A 23450-nucleotide genomic window follows, 5' to 3' on the forward strand; every position below is an offset into this window, starting at 1 on the left:
ATAATCCAAGGCATAATTCTTGTCTAGTCTTTAACAGAAACCCTCTGAGAGTTAGTTTCATATTTCCTGAGAATAGACGGAGGAGGAGGGCATTACTTGAGAAGCAAGTGAAACATAAAATATATATGACTACCCATCATCAATAAAGAGTCATAATAAGGCTACCAAAACCGAACTGGAGAACAACAAAGGAATAAAAAGTATTTTGAAGTTTGGTGCAGTCCATTTATATAGACATTTTTCCCTTATGAATTTTCACCACAAAATCATCCATTCTTCAAAGCTAACCATGATTTGATCAAGACAATGAAAAATCTAAGACTATTTTTTGGTATAGACATTTACATTTTTTAAAAAAGCTGAGTCCCAGTGTAACAATAAATGCATAGCACACATGAGTAAAGAAAATGGCTATCGGATTGATATTCCCTCTTAAACATACGGCATTGACATCAAGAACTCACAACCACCCAGGCCATGACCTAAGACCAGCTGTAATGTGAATCCGCTAAAAAGTAGGGAAAATTCCTGTGTTGCATTAAACTTTAGTTTCTTTCCAGAGCTATTATTTTAACAGATACTCATTATACGTGTACTTCACTTCATTATCATTTTTTTCTCCGCAAGGTTAGTTCAAAGTGTAGGACCAAAACGTTGTAGAAAGAGGTGGCATAAAGAGTAAAAGCTGCATTTCTAATTATCCCACCTGAAGATCACTTTTCCATATGTTGATGTTCAAATGAGTCAGCACCCTAGTGGACTCTGATGTGTCTTAGATGGATAGAAATACTCTAAATTTCATCATTGAAAATACAGATACCTTGAAATTTTATAATTCTGGATGAATAGTAATGGATATTAATCTTATTAATCCTATCTATTTGAGTACAGACTGGTGGAAAATATAAGAGCCAGAAAATTTTTAATATATTTCCAATGCTCCTGAAAGGAACTGGGTGGTTTTTATTCATAATAGTGGGCTGGCAATATTTGCATAGAAGAACCAGCATTCCTACACAAAAGTTTAAAAATAAAAAAGCATTGTGGCCAAAGCAAATATTTCTCACTTGAAGGAACAAAGGAGTGATGGATTATGCGGATCAGTAGCCCAAAGATTCCAAATATACTAGATAATAACCACTTTTCTACTTCTCTATGGTACAAAACCTTGCAGTTTTCAGTGAATCCAATCAGAGGCTGGTAGCCACTTGTTATTCTGACTTTTCCTGGAGAACAACTCAGCCATTCTCATTAAATTAAGAACATTAACATTTGTCACATTCTGAGGATATTTTAACAATAATGCATTCATGGCCAGGTGCAGTGGCTCATGCCTGTAATCCCAACACTTTGGGAGGCTAAGGCAAGTGGATCACTTGAATCCAGGAGTTTGAGACCAGCCTGGGCAACATAGTGAAACCTCATGTCCACAAAAAATACAAAAAATTAGCTGGGCATGGTGGCACGCAACTATAGTCCCAGCTACTTGGGAGGCTGAGATGGGAGAATTGCTTGAGCCAGTGAGGCAGAGGTTGCAGTGACCCAAGATCACGCCACTGCACTCCAGTCCAGCCTGGGTGACAGAGTGAGACCCTGTCTCAAATACTACTACTACTAAATAATAATAACAATGCATTCAAGTTGTTGTCCTCCCAGGCACCTTACCCTCTTGAAGAGGCAACAACATGTAGGGACTTTGGAGTCAGACTGACCCAAGGTCAGATTCTGGCTCCATCATTCAAAGCCATGTGGGCCTGAGAAAGTCATTTAACTTCAGTTAAGCATCAGTTTCCCTATTAGAGAAAAGGAAATAATAAAAATTTGACGTGGACTGCTGCAAAATGCCCAACCCAATGCCTGACATACAAGGCACTCAATAAGTGGTAGTTGATAAAGTTACTTTTCCAGTATGGCACTGACTGGAGAATAAGAGACCCTTTGACCTGAGTAATCTTGTAATTTGTCTTTTACCCACTTGTTAGGCTAGATCAGACGTGATGGTTGAATACAGGGTGGCTAGAGGGAGGAGTTATTGCAGGTTTCTTCCAGCTGAGCCTCGATGCCTCACTTTCCTTCCAATACAAACACGTGGTTCTTTCTTTCTCTCTGCTCAGAGGGCATCTTATTAACGAGGGCTTTCCTGAACACCTTACAAAAACGTCCTCCTTATTCTTCTTTATATTTCTGCGTGGTACTTACATCACATGAACATTTTTCCATTTCTTTTTATTTGTAAACTGCCTGTCTCCTGCCACTAGAAAGCAAGCTCCCTAAGGGCAGGGACTTCGTCTTATTCACAGCTCTGTTTCTTATAACCCTGAGTGGCACACAGTAGATCAACAAATATTTATTAAATAAGTAATTTTCTCAAAATAATAAACTGTTTTCTGCCAGGCAGTGATCTGGAAACACCAGAAGGCTGGTACTTCTTCCAAAACTCCTAGTGGATCTCATTCAAGGAGCAGGGGGGCCCTCTGTGCTGACCTCCAAGCTGAAAATGACAATGAAGATTTTGAGAAATGTTTGTCTTTCTGATCTGTCAATGTACTGTCTATATCTCATTGTCATCCATATTTCCTTTTCTTTTCTCAGTAAATGCTATTATCTCTCTTAATTTCAAGCTCTTAGGTAAAAGCACTATGTCTATACATTTTCTGCCACCACCAAGTTTTAGATACTTAGTACATGCTGAGGGGTGATGATTTTTGCTATGTGGAAAGGATAGCAGGCTCTTAATTTTGGCTTCAGAGACAATCTTTACATTCTAGAAATGATATAAAACAGATTGGGAGATACCAACTATGTCTTCTAGAGATATATGTTATTGAAAAAAATACAATAGAACATGCAGAAGTGATTCTGATTTTTAAATTTTAAACAGAATTTAAAACAAGGTTTTAATTTTTTGTTACTGTTGCTTAAAAATTTTGTGCAAGTTTATCATGGTGACAATAAAACAATGAATAATGCCAGAATAGTTCAAGAAAAAGCAGAATTTTACCTGAGTTATTTAGAATAGTTGCTCCAAATTGCTATCTTCCTATGTATCATATTAAGCAATGAACTTTAAAATATTGATAGCCATCAAAATACACACATCCAATGGATTTATCCTCAACTGAAGCATATTTCTCTAGCAAACAGTACCGTCACTGAAGTCAAAAATATGTGAACTGTAATTATAACACTCACAAATTGTATACCACTTTAAATTGACTTTATTGAATTACAATTAAGAGACTATTGACCTTTCAGATGTTGAGTGCACTTGGTTTTAACTTTAAACAATCAACTGTAGGCCAGTCATTTCTTCAAGTCGATGTCCAGATTTTAAAGGATAATTGAAGATTCTGAATCACATACTCATAAGCTGATTAATTGTGACTGACACAGTCCCTGTTGCTAAAGTCTGGATCAATGGCAAATTTACTCATATTACAAAATTTGCTCATGCAGTGGTTTCCTTTTCTTAAGTAGTATCCTTAAAAAAAAAAATTCCCGTACAATCTACACCAACATGTCCTTTCTGGCTCAGAAAAGAAGTAGTAAATACTTAATAGTCTTTTAAACATGTGTAACCCTTTACAAAGCAAACTGTGTTAAGTTGTAGGACTATATGCCTTCAGCCCTCATTGACCAACTCTAAACTGTGAGATCCAAATGTTGGCAGTCAAAAATCTCTCCTTTGCAACTTCTCAAGGAACTGACCACTAAATAACCCAGAAAAAAAGTAAAACATAAAAGAATCCCACCTTTTATATGATCAAATAGTAGAAACACCACCACAATTACAGCAATAGAGCATTATTGACATGTAGTATGGATGCTTATAAGCAATAGCAATCATTTCTAATGAGAAATACAGTATAATATTGAATAGTTATAAAGATATACTTTCAATTTCATTTTCAATCTATGTTCATTAGCAACAGTGGAGTCTAAATCTTATTTAAGTAGAAATGAATTTCAATATGCAGAATGAATGAATCCATTTATGCAGCAGGTGAAATTCCACGAGATAAACATATATTTATTCTAAGTAAGCAGAAAGCTACATATTACACTGTCTGGGTAGAAATACCTGAAATTTCATGCTTTTGAGTGCCTTAATTCTTTTTCTATTTACAAAAAAGTCACACACCCAAAATGCTATTTTAAAATCAAAGAAATCTGTTCTGAATCTCATTTTACTATTTAATAGAGCAGCTGAAAAATGACTTAAAGATGTGGCCATATGGTGTGAAAATCCAGAATCAAGGAAAGAATGAGATACTGTAAACATGTAAAAAGCAATAAAAGGAGGCAACTCTAAGCTCAGTTAATGAAAAGCTGATGATGGAGACTGTCTTTTATTGATTACATTTGAGGACACTGACTCACTGGTGTTTTCCAAAACATAAATTCTGCATTTCAAGTGTTTGAGAGATTCAGCTAAGTCTCTTTCCCTCAGCCTGGAATTGTTTGCACAGAAAGACTCCATAGAATAAATTACTGAACCTTCCAGCACAGCTCAATTAACTGAATGAAGCCGGGAGAGAAAAGCTCCAATCTGGTAGCCACAGAACAGAACCTGGCATCGTTTTTGCTTAAAGAGTTTACAAGTAGATCATGGGGCATTTAAAAGACAACCTGAATTTAAGAGTAAAGACAACAGGAAGAGGCATGAGGAGCTCCAACTCACACTTTTTCCCACTGGCGTTTCTGCAGGAAGTAAGTCAGGTGTTTGCATTCTCCAGTCATTTGATGTCTGTCTTTATGAGGAATTCTGATGTCTCTACCCTCTTTCCCCAGCCTCACACATAAGTTGAGCCAGACTTTCTGTTCCCTAGAAGTTCAGAACAGCTTCTTCCTTTAACTGTCCCTTACAAATGTAACTCAACTTGATGCAACAGAACCTGAAGTCACTTGATAAATGATTAAACCATCTATACCTAGAGAGTTGTCTAGTTCTGACTTAACACCAGGGCTTGGAACTCAGCTATTGGTACATTAATTTCTTTAGCAAAAGTTTTCTGAGACCAGGTATTGGAATTACCAAGTGGAATAAAACAGCCGTGTTCTCAAAGATCTCAGTCTAGTGAGAAAAACACCCTTGCAAACAAAAGTTATAATACATGAGTTAAATACCCCAGCCAAAGCGCATAAAGTTTTCAGAAGGAGCTTCCAAATTGGGAAAGTGCTACAGGTTCTGTGGAGGTACAGTTCACCTACGTCCTCAGAGCAATTTTAGATTTCACTTCATGGGACACATGAGGATGAGCTCAAGGCATCTGAGACATTTCCCTCACTTCCTTGAAAGAGTAGCATGACCCTTCTTCTCATCCATTCCTTCCTCTTCATTCCACCATGTGAGCGGCAGAGAGAGATCAGAAGGGCCCTGAGGTTGACTTCCAGAACAAGAAAGTTAGACTCTCTCTCCCCTTGGTTCTCCCAAACCACTTGGTGACAAGACAACAATGAGCAGGAATCATGCTAACAATCTTACGGATTGCTTACACATCAACTACTGACTGTTGCCCTCAACCATACATGATCCCACAGCCAAATAAGTCAATAGCTGTGGAAGTCAGGAAAACCACAATGTAAATGCTGAAAGCCCCACATTGTATCAATGGCGTTTTCTTACAAATAGATGACATCCTCATCAGTAGCAAGTGTTGAAAACACAAGGAATGCCTGAAGAATGGGAGGGGGGCGAGTCTGTGAGGAAATCTTGTGGAAAGAAGAGAGATATTTGTAACAGCTGAGAGGAAATCCTGACACACCAGCCTCCAAAATCACTAGGCCGCCTTTCAGCCCAGGGTTCCCTCCTGCCTGGGGAATATGGCCCCTTTCCAATGGCAGTGCCCTCATGTGCTACGCTGAAAATAAAACAAAGGATGCCATTCATCATGTTTTTCAACAACTGGTTTCTTTTCTTAGTTTGAAAGAAAAACTTGGCAATCGTAAAGCTGAGTTTTTTATTTTTATATATTTTCTTCTTCGTGTCAAAATAAACTGGAAAAGAAAAAAAATAGCCCAATGGTAAGAAAAGGAAAATACACAAAATCCTTCAGAGCTTAGTTGGCCACACACTGCCACTCGACTGACACCAAACCGTGGAACGCATCTCTCTCAAGTTCTCCCAGCCCAAAGAGCCGGCTGCCTTCTGCTTCTGTAGATGTGGCTACTTAGAGAAATTCAAATAGGCTCCCAGTGTTAACTATGCTGCATATTTACTTTAATCAAAGTGACATTTCCCAGATGGTGTCATCCAGAAAACCTCATCCGAAGTGAAGAGTACAAGAGAATTTAGCAGCTCATTCCAGGGAAAATTGAACACAGGTGCTCTCCCATTTTAAGATGACTGAGTTTACAAAAATATAAAACTATGTAACAGATACCTTTTTGGCATGAATATCCCACCCCCATAGATATCTGGTACCTGAAATTGGTACCAGGCAATCCATATGAAGGTGTGAATGTATAAATGATAACATCTCTACATTATCAGCTGCACAACCCTAATACTCTTGGGTGTTAATTCTGAGCCTGAATGTTTTGCCATTCCCAGACCCTTCCTTTGCTGAGCAGAAGGAAAGGTGAGAAAGAAAGTGCCTGAGGCAAGAAGCTGCTCTAAGGTGCCTCTGAAAATTAGTAGATCTAAATGAATTATTCACTGAATACCCAGAGTCTCCACGCTGTAGGTAAAACAGACAGCTTCCTCCATGGAGGTTACAGGATAATCACTTTCTAATCACAGTATAATCACTTTAGTAATTTGTTAATTGTGACGTGAGCTAGGAAAGAAAGGACATGCATAACGGAGCGTATAACCTACCCTGGCGATCTTAGGAGACTTTTCTGAGGAAATGACAATGTCACTCTAGGAACTGGAGAGCAAAGGGTAAAAGAATAGACTTCAGAAAGGACAAACCTATACAGAAACCTGGTCCTGCAACTTACGAGATATATGACCTCAAGGAAGTTACTTAACTTCTCTGAGCCTCCGTTTCTGTACCTGTAGAGTGGGAATAATATTGCTCTCAGAGGGATGTTGTGAGAATTAAATAAAATAATAGATGTGCCAAATGCTCGGCATGTATTCAGCACACGGCCAGGTCCAGGTTCTGTGAAGCTGGAAGCTTACACCATTTTGAGTACCATCATTAAAAAATAACCCAAAAATAAGTTTGTAAGTGAATTTAGAATGAGAAAATAAATTACAACAAACTATACATTTTTAAAGCAGAGAAATACTATAATTATTGTGAATTCCAGAAAAATAACATATCTGTATAGTGCTATACATGTTTTCCACATTTTTATGGCTACTCTTTTGTCACCTATGCAAATGATGGTAATCTGTCATTTTATATAAACAGAATATAAAACTAATTCATTCCTTTTTTTTAGAATGGTTGATAGAAATGTGTTTTTAATCATTAATGTTTGGGATACAACTTTCCCAAGAGGCAAATTCCCATGGGACATACTTGTTCTTGATAGCTATACCACAGATTTGTTCCTCTAGAAACAAAAATTCTGATCAATTCTGTTTCCTATGATTATCATAAAAAATGAAATAATCTGGTGTCCTTATAATTGTATATACTACATCAACATATACATAAGTGCAGCTACAGCTTCTGTATTGGATGGACATTATTAAAAACCACATCCTTTGCTTACAACCTTGTGCTGCCAATAACTAGAAAGATTTTGCACAGATTAGCTTCTGGCTCCATAGCTTTTGACCCTCGTTTTTCCTCCACTTCTTACATACTTCTGATGCTGGGCACCAGAGGACACACTCACCTGTGATGCTCCTCTGGCCCTGCTTTGTGAGTCACAGCACTGAGTGAGCTATCACAGAAGGCAAGAGGAGTACTCCTGGGAGCCGTTCCTACACTGGAAGAGCTGGTAATGACTTCACTACACACGGATGTGACTATGAACCACACAAATATTCACAACTCAACTTCTCCTTTATCTGAGTCCAAAAATGTCCAGAGCCACTCCCAGAACCAGCCATATAACTCACGGGGCCCAGTGCAAAATGAAAATATGGGTCCCTGCTGCTGGGGGCAGTGCCTCACACCTCTAATCTCAGCACTTTGGGAGGCCCAAGCGGGCAGATTTCTTGAGCTCAGGAGTTCGAGACCAGCCTGGGCAACATGGTGAGACTCCATCTCTATCAAAAATACAAAAAAAAAAAAAAAATAGCCAGGTGTGTGGTGGTACTTGCCTGTGGTCCCACCTACTCTGGAGGCTGAGGTGGGAGGATCACTTGAGCCTGGGGACGGAGGTTGCAGTGAGCCAAGATCACGCCACTGCACTCCAGCCTGGGTAACAGAGTTACAATGTGTCTCAAACAAAAGGAATAGGCGGGGTGCAGTGCCTCACGCTTATAATCCCAGCACTTTGGGAGGCTGAGGTGGGCAGATCACAAGGTCAGGAGATTGAGACCACGGTGAAACCCCATCTGTATTAAAAATACAAAAAATTAGCCAGGCATGGTGGCGGGCACCTGTAGTCCCAGCTACTCGGGAGGCTGAGGCAGGAGAATGGCATGAATCCGGGAGGCGGAGCTTGCAGTGAGCCGAGATCGCACCAGCGCACTCCAGCCTGGGCGACAGAGCAAGACTCCATCTCAAAAAAAAAAAAAAAAAAAGAGTAAGAAAAAAATTATTCAGAATTTCCTGACAGTAACAACAGAACATTGAACCAAGCATAGGACCCTGTGCTATTGCACAGGTTGCAAGTTCTTGAAGTCAATACTAGCTGCTCCACTGCCACTCATCACGAAAGGACATATAACAAAGAAATAGAGGTGGGAAGAGACAGCAGTTTCAACAGATTGTGCCTAAAATATCTAACTTGTGTACATTTTTCAAAATCATACAACCATGTAAGCATATTACTAGGGCCTGTGAACATATTACCCAGGCCTTACTAAGTCTCCATAAAAGTGAGGGCACCTACATCTTATGTATCACTAGGATAATGATAAATCTGCTCCTGCTGAAATGCAGTAGGAGCTCAATAAATATTTATGAATGAAGCTTCATCCTCAGGGACTTTACAGTCTAGCCAGCAAAACAAACAACATCAATAAAACCCTGTAACAAGTCAATGTGTCAAGTCCATGCACTAAAATTGCATAAAACGTAGGGATGTGAATTAAAAGTAAAAGAAATGACCAGGTGACTCTGCATGGTTAGCCAGCCAGGAGTTCTGGAGCATGGGCTGCACAATCCACATCCATCCTGGTTCTAGCAGCAGTGTTGGCCTCGCCTGGTGGTAATTTTCCTCCGATTTAAATACTGATGGGGACTACTCTGGGTCCTATGGCTGACTTGGCTATTTCAAGATATTGGGAGTGATTTCAGGCATCTCCCAATGAGTTGGAGCAAGTTTGTGGCCCAACTCAGAGAAATTCATCTGGGAGAAATCTGGGGATGTGCAGTTCATCCTCCACTTCCCCACCTGATGAGAGAGGGTTGTGCCTAGCAGCACAAAATGCACAGTCCTACAGAGGAGGTGCTGACAGTCCAGGGAAGGAAGTCACAAAACTAGAAGCTAATAGTTCTTTCAGGTACAAAAAGGAATAAATGGGCAAGAACTCAGAATATGATAACAGAGTAAAAGACAGAGGGGAGGCTGAGGTAGGAAGATCATTTGAGCTCAGGAATTCAAGACCAGCCTGGGCAGCAGACTGAGATTTCATCCCTACTAAAAATAAAAAGAAATAAAAAAATTAGCCAGCTGTGGTGGTGTGCACCTGTAACCCCAGCTACTCGGGAGGCTGAGGTGCAAGGATCATTTGAGCCTGGGAGATTGAGGCTGCAGTGAGCCATGATCACGCCACTGCACTCCAGCCTGGGTGACAGAGGAAGACGTCTCAAAAAAAAAAAAAAAGGATCTGGAAGAAATTTTAAACGAGGAAAGAGTACAGAAGTATTGGAGAGAGGCCTAAGATCTGGAAGAAGTCTCAGGATCCTGAGTGGACCATCCTATAAAACTGCCATAGAGGGGTCAGTCAACTAACTGGATGTACAATTTCTAACTGGAACACAACAAACTAGAGGTGAAGGCCCATCAGGCCTAGGAAGAGAGGCCTGGAGACCTGAGAATGTGGGTCCAAAGTTATTGTTGTTTTGTTTTGTTTTGTTTTGTTTTGTTTGTTGAGACAGGGTCTCACTCTGTCACTGAGGTTAGAATGGCAAAATTATGTCTCACTGCAGCCTTGATCTCTCAGGCTCAAGCGATCCTCGCTTCTCAGCCTCCTGAGTAGTTGGGACTACAAGCGTGTATCACCACGCCTGGCTAATTTTTTATTTTTAGTAGAGACAAAGGCTCACTATGTTGCCCAGGCTGGTCTTGAACTCCTGAGCTCAAGTGATCTTCCTGACTGGGCCTCCTGAATTGCTGGGATTACAGGCATGAGCCACCATGCCCAGCCCAAGGGGTACTGTTTAGGTTTAGGGCAGTGGTATAAACCCACAGTTATGGGATATGGTAGGAGGAGGTTCCTGGTTGACCCAATAAGCTAAGAGCACTTAGGGAATTTTATTACTCTAGTCACCTGCTCCAGAGGGTTGTTGTGAAAATCATGTAATAACTAATACTTAGTTGGTACTCAGTAAAAGATAGCTACAAATAATGATGCCAAAAGGGTTCACTCAAGACTTCTTTTCCCGTATCTTGCTATTTTATCTTCCCTTTATCTTTGTGAAATAACAGAGTGGATATCATGAAGATGAACTACTAAGAAGAATTTTCGGATAGACACAGATTAATATTAATCAGTTACCGAAAATCCTTTATACGTACTAGAAACAATATAGTTTTGTAACAATGGGTCCTAGCTAAACTACATCCATATAATTACTTTTTTCAAAGCAGTTAGTCTTCACGGAGATACAGGTACCTAAGAAGTTAGGAAACTGACTGGCTTCAGACGGGGCTTCCTGAGAAAAAGTTGATAGTGTGGTACCCAGAGGTTTGGGAAAGGCGTTTGGCTGGGGGCCTACAGCCAGATAAAAAGCATTATCTACATGGCAGGTAAAGATGGCTATACAAGGAAAGACAAGTAACTATTATAAGATTCAAAAGACTTTACTTTTTTAAATTATATAATTACATTAGTTTACATTTTAAATGATGGAATATGCTACTACGCAAAAGACATCCTTTGGAAAACCTGGCCCAATGGCTTTCCATGGCATTTCCCACCCTCACCTCAAGTCATCATTCAGACTCCCTACTGGTGGAAAAAATAGCACGAACGCCAAAGGGAACTGCGAATTTGACAAGAAGAAGACAGTGAGATAAGAGAATAATGTGCGAATGAGAAGAAAAGGAGAGTAATCATGCGTGGGCTGTTTGTGTTAGGAGCTATATTCACAATGAATATTTTCTGCCTTCTCCTTTCCCTCTCCATTTCCTCCAGTCCCATTGGGTCTGCTGATGTTTGTTTCTGACAGAATCCAGTCCGAACCCAATCAGGAAAACAGAAACCACACTAAGTATTTCAAAAGAGATCACAAAAAAATTGTCAACAGTTGTTGAACTTAAAAAGCAAAACAGAGAAAAAGGGATCACAGAGCTGTAACTGCAGGCAGCACCACTCACTACGGCAGGGGTCCTCAGAGCCTAGAAGCTGAAAGGAGAGGCCCTGCAGAGCTGGAGCTCAGGCGTCTGAGGAGGTGGCACTGCCCAGCTGATGCTGGGGCTTCTGAGGAGTGCAACAAGGCAAGCTCTGAAAAGTGTTGGGGGGGGGGGGTGGGGGGAAAGAATAGCTGCAGCCTGGAACTAAGAGCCACTGTCAAGGTGAAGAGTCACTGCTGAAGTGGGGCTTCTAGAAACAGGAGGTCAAAAGGAAGGTGCAATCCCTCACCATCCTCCACCCCTGCAGCCTCCACAGTCCAAGACTCCATATTGGCAGAGCCTAATAGGGAACTGGCTGGCAAAGAAGAAATGTGGTTTGCAGAGTCCCAGTATCAGAAAGTAGAGTATGGGGCCAGGTGCAGTGACTCATGCCTGTAATCCCAGAACTTTGGGAGGCCAAGGCGGGAGGACTGCTTGAACTCAGTTTAAGACCAGCCTGGGCAACATAGCAAGGCCCTGTGTCTACTAAACATAAAAATAAAAAAAACTGGCTGGGCGCAGTGGCTCATACCTGTAATCCCAGTACTTTGGGAGGCCGAGGCAGGCGGATCACTTGAGGTCAGGAGTTCGAGACCAGCCTGACCAACATGGTGAAACCACATCTCTACTAAAAATACAAAAAATTAGCCGGGTATGGCGGCGTGTGCCTGTAATCCCAGCTACTCCAGAGGCTGAGGCAGGAGAATCGCTTTAACCCAAGAGATGAAGGTTGCAGTGAGCTGAGATCACGCCACTGCACTCCATCCTGGGCGACAGAGTAAGACTCTGTCTCAAAAAATAAAATAAAATAAAATAAAATAAAATAAAATAAAAAATAATTAGCCGGGTGTAGTGGTGTGCACCTGTAGTCCCAGCTACTTGGGTGGCTGAGGTGGGAGGATCATTTCAGCCTGGGAGGTCAAGGCTGCAGAGAGCCATGATCATGCCACTGCACTCCAGCCTGGGTAACAAAGCAAGATCTTGTCTTAAAAAAAAAAAAAGTATATGGAAGGATGAATGCAGAGCTGAGAGATAATAGGTTAACACCCATACTAAAAATGTAGAAAGAAATTAGTCCCATGTTTAGGTCTGTATCTCACATCTTAATTCACAATACGCTAATTTGCCTCACGATACTGCAAATACAAACAAAGAAGTGGCAGAGTAATCCAAAGGCAGTCTGAGTTCAACCAGAGCCCTGCTCACCAGGACATTTTATTACACATTGGAGAAGCATTCTAAGAGATTGCTGAGGGTGTCCTAATTGTTTTATCTATGAAAAATGGGCTCCTTGGAGGCCATGTGCAGGCTCGCTTAAAACAATAAGCTTTCCTAACCCCCCAAGCACAACATACTTCGGGAGCATGGTCTGGATGCTTATCAAACAAGTTCCTGGGCTGTTCTCTGAAGTTTCTGGGCAAGTACAAACAACAGAGTCAAATAAATGCCTTTAAAAGCAAGGCAGTGGAGCATGTACCCTGTCAGTGAGATCCTCATATTCCCACAGAATAAACAGTAACATGAGAATATTTATACGAAACAAAACTGTATATCAAGCCTGCTTTGGCTCAGCCAGGGGGAATGATAAATTCCTTGCAGATCTCTCACAGAGTGGTCCTTTGTTGACCACGGACGCCACTTCCAAGACAGTACAAACCAATTACAAAGCAAGGCTTTTCATTATGTCAAGAAATGAAAATATTACCTCCCTTTTGTTTTATTTCAGTTATATTTTACTTACTCCCCTCTCCCAATGTTTAAATAGTTTTAATTTATCGGGAGTCAAGCCCCAATTTAGGCTGGAAACCAATGACAACTCCCCCCCTCCCCCGCACCCCACACACAAAACCTTATCACCTCATAGCCTAGCTTGTTGCTTTCCTTATCCCTCTTTTAAGAAACTAAAAGTTAAAGTTTAAAGTTGGGTAGAATAAAAACACAAAGGGGCTGATAGAAAGTAAAGTCTATTTGTTCACATCAATTTTGGCCTCTTCACAGTTGGTGAAAGGAGGGAGGTTAAATATGAGCTATGAAGCACATATTCCATACATTGTCCACCTTGTAGTAAGATTTAAAAAACAAATACTGATGAAACATGGGCACAAACTGTGGGGCTGCTTCTAAGAGGCCAATCTGAGAAAAGCCGCATATGAGTCGGGGTATTTGTTAGTTCATTTGTCAGGTTTTCTCAAGCCAATGGGATCATCCTTCTTAGTTATTATAGATGCATCCCAGTGACTTATGCCAGTTCCTGCAGAGGAAGAGCTGATGATAGTGTACCCATCCACCAGAACACCTTCCACAATTTACAGCTGGTTCAGATTTTCTAAAAGGCAGAAGGGGAACAGAGACAGAAAAGACAAATTCAAATATGAATGAGAAGTAAGAGGTGTGTCTGTGCTTGTTTTAAAAATTATTTATTGGCCAGGCATGGTGGCTTACACCTGTAATCCCAGAACTTTGGGAGCCCGAGGTGGGCAGATCACCTGAGCTCAGGAGTTCAAGACCAGCCTGCGCAAGATGGTGAAACCCTGTTTCTACTGGAAAAAAAAAAAATAGCTGAGTGTGATGATGTGCACCTGTAATCCCAGCTACTCAGGAGGCTGAGGCAGGAGAGTCCCTTGAACCTGGGAGGTGGAGGTTGAAGTGAGCCAAGATTGTGCCACTGTACTCCAACCTGGGTGACAGAATGAGACTCTATCTCAGAAAAATAAAATTATTTATTTGTAATAAAAATGTAAGTTTTTGTTTTTTAATGGATAGCTGGATCAAAGGCCACATTTAATCAACTTTATTTTAAACCATTAACTAAACCTCATCTGGAGCACTACAGTCCATCATAATAGATTTTAAAAGGGAAAAATAGGTCGTACATATTTGTATCTATTAGTAGATAATAGAAATTTGCCAACATTTTATTTAGAACATATGGATGATCTGGTTTGGATCAATGTCTCCACCCAAATCTCATGTTCAATCGTAATACCCAGTTGGAGGTGGGGCCTGGTGAAAGGTGACTGAATCACCGGGGGCGCATTTCTCATGAATGGTTTAGTACCATCCTCTTGGTACTCTCCTCATGACAGTGAGTGAGTTCTTGTGAGATCTGGTCATTTAAAAGTATGTAGCACCTCCCCACCAGCTCTCTTGCTCCTTCTCTGGCCATGTGACATAACTGCTCCCCCTTCCCCTTCCACCATGACTGTAAGTTTCCTGAGGCCTCCCCAGAAGCCAAGCAGATGTCAGCATCATGCTTCCTGTACAGCCTGCAGAACCATGAGCCAATTACATCTCTTTTCTTTATAAATTGCCCAGTCTCAGGTATTTCTTTATAGCAATACAAGAATGGACTAATACAATGGACTTAGTAAAGTTATCTTATTCAGATATGAGGGGATTTTTGTATTTTTTTCTTAACTTTTGTGGGATAAATACATACTTTTTGTTCTTTTTTAATTATCAAACACAATGTGCATAACATACAATTTACCACTTTAGCCATTTTTAAGTGTATAATTCAGTGGAATTAAGTACATTCACACTGTTGTGCAACCAAGCACCATCATCCATCTCCAGAACATTTTTCATCTTCCCAAATGACACACTGTACCCATTAAAAGGATGTTTGGTTTTAAATAGGCCTTGCTCAAAGCCAGCAGCCTGTAATGCTGTGACAGAAACCTGGAGAGGTTAATTCAGGTAACTGGCAAATGAATCAACCCCTCCTACAACCCAATATGAATCAGTGGCACCATGTGCTTTTATCCCCTCTCATCTGTTTAATACTGATGCTCAAAACTAAAGCAAAGCTCTAGAATAGACCTAGAAAAACTATTAATAATACATTTCATTTTCACATTACAGCTTATAGACATTTATTCCCCTAGTCGGGGAGGGAACTATTTTTCCTGTTTCATAGCTAATGAAATTATGGCTACATGAAAAATAAAAGCAAGGACTGAACTCAAGCCTTCCAAACCACTGTCTGCTGTTCTTTCTATCGGGCCACACAGCCTCTGCCAAAGCAAGGCAAGATCTGGGCACTGCTGCTTCTCACCTCTCAGAGACTGAGAGACAGACCTATCAGGTCTAACTGGACAGCATTTTCTCTCTTCACCAGAGCAACTAAAATTCCTCACATCTAAAAACCATACCTAGTCCATCATCTTTTCCATCTTCGTTGTAATCATATTGACAGAGAAAACACACACAGAATTGGAATTCCAGAATAATATAAATGCAATCAGATTCAAGAATCAAATGTAAGTAAAAAAAATTAGATCACTGGATCCTACAAAAAGATTGAGTTCAGCCTTTTTTTTTAAACTTTTTTTTTTCTAATAGAGATAGTCTCACTACATTGACCAAGCTGGTCTCAAACTTCTGGGTTCAAGTGATCCTCCCACCTTGGCCTCCCAAAGTGCTGGGATTACAGGAATGAGCCACCACACCCAGCCAAACTCTTTAATTCCTTAAAATAAATTCACATTTTGTGCTCTTATTAAAGAAGACCACAGTCTTTCCTGCTAAACTCAATTTGTGGAAAAATTCATTTCTCTGTGCTTTATGGGAAGCATCTGATACTAGAACAATATAAATACTAAGCATTAATTAAAATTGCCATCATTGACAAACAGCTTCTTTTAGTATGCAAAAAGGCTACAAATTTTAATTTCTTTCAAATAAAATTTCTTCTGCCAATACCCTTCTTTGCTCAAAAACAGTATGTTCTCTAAACCTTTAGACTTTCCATCTAAATTCCAAAAGAATAAGTACTTCCTTGAAGTTATGCCCAACACCATCATGCCATCTCCCTATATAAACATTTCAAAATTCAATATCTGGTGTATGAGTAGCAGATCACCCTAAAAGTAGTTAGGCAAGAATGAACAATCATGCTTTGAAAGAGAGATTATATTTTGTAACCCTCTGATTTTTTAGTCACTTAGTACCTGACTTTTTTTTTTTTTTCTTTTTTTTTTTGGTAACCCTCCCATTTTTTAGTCACTTAGTATCTGATTTTTTGTTTGGTTGGTTGGTTGGTTGGGTTTTTTTTTTTTTTTTTTTTTTTTTTTTGAGACAGGGTCTCATTCTGTCACCTAGGCTGGAGTGCAGTAGCACAATCATGGCTCACTGCATGATCCTGCCTCAACCTCCTGGGCTCAGGTCATCCTCCCATCTTAGCCTTCCAAGTAGCTACTACAGGTGTGCACCGCCATGCCTGGCTAATTTTTGTAGTTTTTGTAAAGATGTGGTTTTGTCATGTCGCCCAGTTTGAGTTTGGTCGCAAACTGCTAGGCTCAAGTGATCCACCCTCCTTGTCCTCCCAAAGTGTTGGGATTATAGGTATGAACCACTGTACCCAGTCTTGATCTTTTTAAATGCATATATGAAAAGAATAATTAGCCAGGAGTTTGAGATCAGCCTGAGCAACACATCAGATCCTGTCTCTACAAAAAATACAAAAATGAGCTGGGTGTGGTGGCTCGTGCCTATAGTCCCCTCTACTTGGGAAGCTGAGGTGGGAGGGCTGCCTAAGCCCAGGAGCTAGAGGTTGCAGTGATCCATGATTGCACTACTGCACATCAGCCTGGGTGACAGAGTGAGACCCTGTCTCAAAAAAATAAATAAATAAAATAGCAATTACTCAAAAAATGAGAGTTGAATATGGAACTTGAGCGTTCATTCAGGAAAATCCAATCAAGTTCATTTTATCTTTTTTTCTCATAATAATGAAAGACGGTTCAGAAACCATGGCCATTTTACCCAGTTGATTCAGAAGAGCTTCTAAGGTTCACAAGTTACTAGCACATGATACAAAGTAGATTCTCTCGAAATTGTAACGATGACTAGAAATATAAGGTAATTAAGGATAATCTATGAACATTTGTTGTTGTTGAACAAAGAATGCTTTCAATTTTCCAACACATGGCTGCAACTAAGCTCTTTGTAGTTTCTCCACATCTTCACTGCCCAAAAGAAAATTTTGTAATGACTAATAATTTTCCTTAAAATTTCAGTGAAGCCTTAGATTGAATCACATGAAAACACCTCCCCGAATCTTCCAGAATTCCCCAATATTTTCCTTTATAGCATATTCAGCACAGTTCTTGCACTCTTGCGGTGTAAATCCAACTAATGCTCTCCCTTTAGTACCAATTCCCCAATCACTTGCCAACTTTTTAACTTGAGTTTCTATGTAATGAGGAGATACGTAAGAAAACTGGTCACCAAGGACACTGTAAGACACATATTGGAAGTCTTCTGAGATTTCTGCAGCTTCTTGGTCATTAAAACTCTCCACATTGCAGGCTATTTCAATTTTTCCCTCGTGGGGAAAAGCCATCGCTTGGACACCCTTCAATCCATTTGCATTTGAGCCCCGAATGGCACTAGCGATCTCTCTTCCTGCAGACATGTCTTGAGAATCTATGGTAATGTTGCAGTTCATCACATACGGGCTGGCACCAACACCTAAATCATTAGAAAAGCATGTTAATCAGGCAGAACAAAAGCCTTGTTTTGACGATTCTATTCATCAGCCAGTTTTAATCAGAGGCATTTCCTTTACTCGGTTTTATTTAAAAACAATACAAATATTCCTCATTGTCAACTTCAGAATTTTCTAAAGATAATATTTTTTTCCATAACAAAAGTATTTAGGCTATAATCAGGTAACTTTATCTACTCTAAACTATCTGAAGGATTTTTTTTTTCCTAAAAGAGCTCAAACTTTCCAAAATACCAACAGAGAAAGAAAAGTATGGTTAAGAGCTAAGCATCAGCAGCAGCAACAGGCCTTGGACCTTCATTCATTTCCAAGGCCATCTCCATGGCGGCTGGAATTCAATGACAGGCCTAAGAGTCTCAGAGACAGAAGTAAATCACACCTCTGTACCCACCACTCCCTCTCTCCGAAACAAACTCCTGTCATTATTGAATTAGGTTAATATCAGATTAAAATGAATCTCAAAAGCAGTCTTAATTAGGGAAAGAGGTCACTAAAAACTAACAAACAGCCTTGGAACTGGGAAGAGCAAAGGGACTCCCATGTTTTGTGATGATGTGAATTTGGCAGGGTTTGGAGCCAAACAAGACAAAAGAGTCCCCTCACACAGACTTATAAACCTCGTGCCTTTCTCTTTGTACAACCTGTTAGAGGCACCTCTTTCTTCCATCCCCAGCTTTACAAGAGGCTGAGATGGCCATTGCCACTCTAGAGCCCTGTTACTCTAGAGCTCAAGGGCAAATGTCCCGCCTTTCCCTGTCTCAGGGATGGTGCAGCTCACATTACATAAATAGTGTGGCTCTAATTATAGTTTGCACTATAAGATGGACAACTTGGTTAAATTAGCATTGGTATAAAAAGCTTACATTTGCAGTTTCCTCATTTTTGGGGAACCTTACATTTCTAAAAGCAAAGTTAAGCAGGGATTGATGAGGAATAAAGGACTGACCTCATCTTCAACATGTGATCATTCCTTAGCTACTATTTCAACATTATTTTACCGTCATTACTTTTTCTTGCTACTTTCAAACTTATTGCTCCTGATGTCAGTATCCATCAGAGAAACGCCTTCTGGGTTCACTTTTCCCTAGACTACGATGGTTTGGGGGCTTTGTTGCCTAGCCTGGCTACTCTCATACTAATAGATGTTTTACAGAAAATCAGCACACGGAAACCACATTTCATCTTTTTCCCACATATGTACATAATGAAACATTTCAACTCCCGAGGCTGGGCCTCTTCCTCCTGGGAATTCTGCAGGAATGAATCAGATTACAGTATTTCCCCATAATGCTGATTTCATAAAAATTAAATTTCCTAACAGTCAATACATCTCTCTCTCATCATCTCATGTCCCAATCACTTACCCTAAATATCTTTAAGAATTATATCAGTTTTAACATTGCACAGAGTATAATTGGAATTTTTGTCAATGTTAATGTTGCCACTCTTTAACAGAAAACTTCCAAACATTTTTCTCTCATTTACCCCCCAATAAGTCATGTTACAAATAGTCTTATGTCCTAAAATCTAGTGTACATATCCTATTTTGACTCAAGGAATGGTAATATCTTTACCATCGTTCCAACAAATAGTTGGATCACACTTAGGTTTTGCTGAAGAGTATATAACACTGGGGGTTACATCAGCACAACTATTCAAAACCCTTACCAGGCCTGTAGTGCTTCACCATTATGCTTTGCTGTCCCATAGCTTTGATATGCCCAGTCACATTCAGTTATTCACATACAATTCATCAGCCTGAGGGAGCAAGTGACTTTCAAAGGAAGTTCCTGCATATGGACCTGGGGCTTTCCCCATGACATGGGTCATTCCATCCCTGTAGTCCTGGGACTTTTCCTGAATCCCTCACCCAGCAAATTCCAAGACATCCTCTACCATCACGTGTCTAATAACTTCCCCTTGTTAGTAGAATGTCCAAAGTTGATCATTCTTGCTATAAAAGAACTCATTGCCTAAGATAAATTATTAAAGATAAAGTAAGTTTAGACATAAGCCCTAAGGACAAGAGTTCAATAAAGAACACGACATGTACACTGTTCAGTGTCCCAACAGCAACTTACTTGATTGAAATGAAACTCTTATTTTTAAAATTCCTTCAAAAGCATAAAGTTCATTTTTTTAAGCAAAATAAAACATCAGAAATAACTTTCATATGCTTTTAAATAAAATAAGAGGTAATCACTTAACACAGAATAATCATTTTTCAAACAGGCCCTTGTTACATGTATTTTAAATTCTTCTAGTAAGCTTTAGTTACACAATATTTTTGTTTTATTACTATTTCTTATTCAAGTAGTGATAAAACAGAGACACTTAATGAATCTGAGATGTTTCTGACCTAATCAGGGTAGTAGTTTCCTCTCCAAGGTGGGGAAACTTCTCTCATTTAGAGGGTGAAAGAAGAAAGAAAGAAGAGAAAATTTCTCTTTCTGCCCAAATTCACGCTTTTCCAAGTTCCTCCATTTAATCCTTCCAAGTCAAAACCAATACAGTGATCCAATTATACTGAATCAAATTCTGTGTTTAAATCCAGCAGTCCCATTGACCTTATTTAAATGCTGAATTTGATTTTTTATGTTAATTTAAACCTACTAAGAAGGTATTTTAAATGAGAGAGATAATTAATCCCAGCAAATCGTATTTCTAGTTAAATGTAATATAATTAAAGTAATTCCACTTTTTGCTCTAAAATTAGAAACCTGATGTGAAAGTTTGTTTCTCAGTTTGCGGTTTTGCTCCACTCCCGCCTCCCGCAGATTGGCACTCGGCTGCTCTGGTGGCAGCATGGATCCCCTCACTGCAAGGCTGAAATTCCAGTTTTCTTCCAACACAACTGTCACAACGCCCTGAAGCAAGCTAAAAACAAGGAAAAAAATCTTTGGTATGATTTCACTTTTCATGTGTGCTTTAATGAAAAATTTACCATTCTAAATATTGGTGTTTACTCCTAGTTAAATACTTTTTTATCAAAAAGAAAAAGAAACTGAGATTCAGTTGCTATTATTTCACAGAGAAATATAACAGGCCTGATGTTTCCCTGACAATTCTGCTATTTTCTTGTGTGGAAACACTGTATTTATCATATACTGTATGGCTGGTGATTTAGATATTGAGACCTTACGGTGAACTGATATGGATGTAAACTCTTTATGCCAGATTGTTTAAGCAAAAAAAAAAAAAAAAAACCAAATGCACTTAATTAACATCTGATGTGTAGCTTTTGCAAACACAAATGCAATATTTGTGTTTGAGCACTGGCAGTAATGACTGTGAACTATGCTATTAATGTCTGGTTTAAAGATGCTTGTGGTAGGACCATGTCTGGAATAACACAAATAAAAAACTGCATTCAGACAAAACAATAGTGAGGAGCCCATTAGGAAAATGGAAAAGCAGCACTCAGAAGAAACACATGTACTTTTTTTCCCTTTAGATCAAAATTATTCTCAAAAATAGTTCCAGGCACCATCATTTTTAATCAATTAAAGGTGAAAGGATTCTATATATTTTAACTCTACAGAAAAGAGTTTCACTTTAGGAGGGCCAAAGTTGTTTAGGGGTGTCTTCAGAAGTTCCATTCATTATATTATACTCCTCTTTGGTGGCCAGTATTAAAGCATGCATGAGGAGAGAGCTGGGATGGTGTTTTAGGATATTTAGCACTTTTATATCTAAAGAGAAAACTTCAAATTTGTGGACTGCATTACAGTTTGAATAAATAGATTCTTTTCAACCAATTCAACTCCCTCATTAAATACTTTGTTACCGGGCTGGGCGCGGTGGATCATACCTATAATCCCAGCACTTTGGGAGGTCGAGGCGGGCGGATCACAAGGTAAGGAGTTCGAGACCAGCCTGGCCAATATTGTGAAACCCCGTCTCTACTGAAAATACAAAAATTAGTTGGGCATGGTGGCGTGCGCCTGTAGTCCCAGCTACTCAGGAGGTTGAGGCAGAAGAATCACTTGAACCCAGGAAGCAGAGGTTGCAGTGAGCAGAGATCGCCTTGCCACTGCACTCCAGCCTGGTGACAGAGCGAGACTCTGTCTCAAAAAAAAAAACCGCTTTGTTACTGAAAACCTGGTGAATGCCAGGAACCATGCAGGTTGCTGAGTATAAAAACAGGAAGAAAGTTAAAATAAGGTAAAACCCTAGCCTAAATGTGGACTTTGCTTCAGAGTAACAAACAGAGCAAGGCAACCAGACTCAGAACTCAGGTTCAAAAACATAAACAGTTATTATACCAAAAACAATTAGTTATCATTATATATTGGTATTTTAAGTTTTTTAGACCATGCACTAAAGGGAAACCACAGCTGAAACAGGACATTTGATGACTAAAGCCATAAAACTCAAACATAATTGCTAAGTCCAATGCTCCCATGGCGGGAAGAATGCAGGACTTGTGTCCATATGGCTGAATCCACAGAAAAGAAAGCTAAGTGAGAACCATGTGCCACAGGGCTAGGAAGTACTCCCGTGGGTCCAAATTCAAGTTCCACCTCGACAGGACACTGCCTCTGCTCAGCTCTCTTTCTGTAAAATGGCTATGACGTTTCCTTGCTCTGCGAGGCATTGTGAACCTCATTCTATTGACTTTAAATCTTTCAGAGTAGAAATAATTCAGAAGAGATTACAAACATAGGTACAAATTTACCTCCCATAATGAAGCTAGTCCAGATAAGAGGGAAACTCAAGTAACTTGCCTGCTCTCAGGTTTTTCAATAATAGAACAGTGCCCTCCCTGAGTTCAGGCAAAGTCTTAAGTCCTTCATGCTCCAATTACAGTTTACATGCTTAGTGACACATTGAGACTTTCATTTTTCATCATCCCAACTAGGCTTCCTACCCAGCATCAGCAAATAATTTTTAAAAACAGGCTCCTTAAAACGAGACTCATTCTAAAACTAGAAATTATTTTTCAAATACCAGATAAAGTTTTAGTGTGGAGTAAATTGGAGTATTCAATGTCAAGAAAAGTGCCTGATGATGCATTTCTTATTTATAGTAGAAAGAAGTAAGCAGGAAAGTGCTCAGCAACCCATTTAAATAACTAAACAGAAGCCCCTGATTCCAAGATGGACCAATTACCTCCATCTCTGACTCCTAAGGCATCATATGAAACTACAGTTCAAAGAATTTTCCCCGCATTTTTAAACAATGATGCATACATGCAGGCCATTCATACAACATATCAGAGAGCAGTGTTTAAATTACCCCATAAATGTTTAGGGTTTTAAATATATATGTATAAAGTATTTATTTATAGATCTAAAAGTATCAACTA

The 23450-nt window shown here is 39.6% G+C and overlaps 1 protein-coding gene across 6 annotated transcripts in view; it reads right to left on the minus strand.

Moving 5' to 3' along the window:
• FTCDNL1 (formiminotransferase cyclodeaminase N-terminal like) overlaps nucleotides 1–23450 on the minus strand; it is a 92365-nt gene that overhangs the window by 32700 nt on the left and 36215 nt on the right. For 3 of the 6 annotated variants that reach the window (XM_063647791.1, XM_054477597.2, XM_054477595.2), the window contains exon 6: nucleotides 13498–18105. The exons of 2 other annotated variants lie outside the window; for them this stretch is intronic. In XM_063647791.1, the coding sequence (XP_063503861.1) occupies nucleotides 17669–18105 (437 nt within the window). In that variant the 3' untranslated portion in view covers nucleotides 13498–17668. Of the gene's footprint in view, nucleotides 1–13497; nucleotides 18106–23450 lie in introns of those variants that run through there. One more of the 6 variants, XR_010122871.1, reaches the window with a different exon arrangement.

The sequence above is a fragment of the Pongo pygmaeus genome, chromosome 11, assembly GCF_028885625.2.
Source record: "Pongo pygmaeus isolate AG05252 chromosome 11, NHGRI_mPonPyg2-v2.0_pri, whole genome shotgun sequence".
Taxonomy (NCBI): Eukaryota; Metazoa; Chordata; class Mammalia; order Primates; family Hominidae; genus Pongo; species Pongo pygmaeus.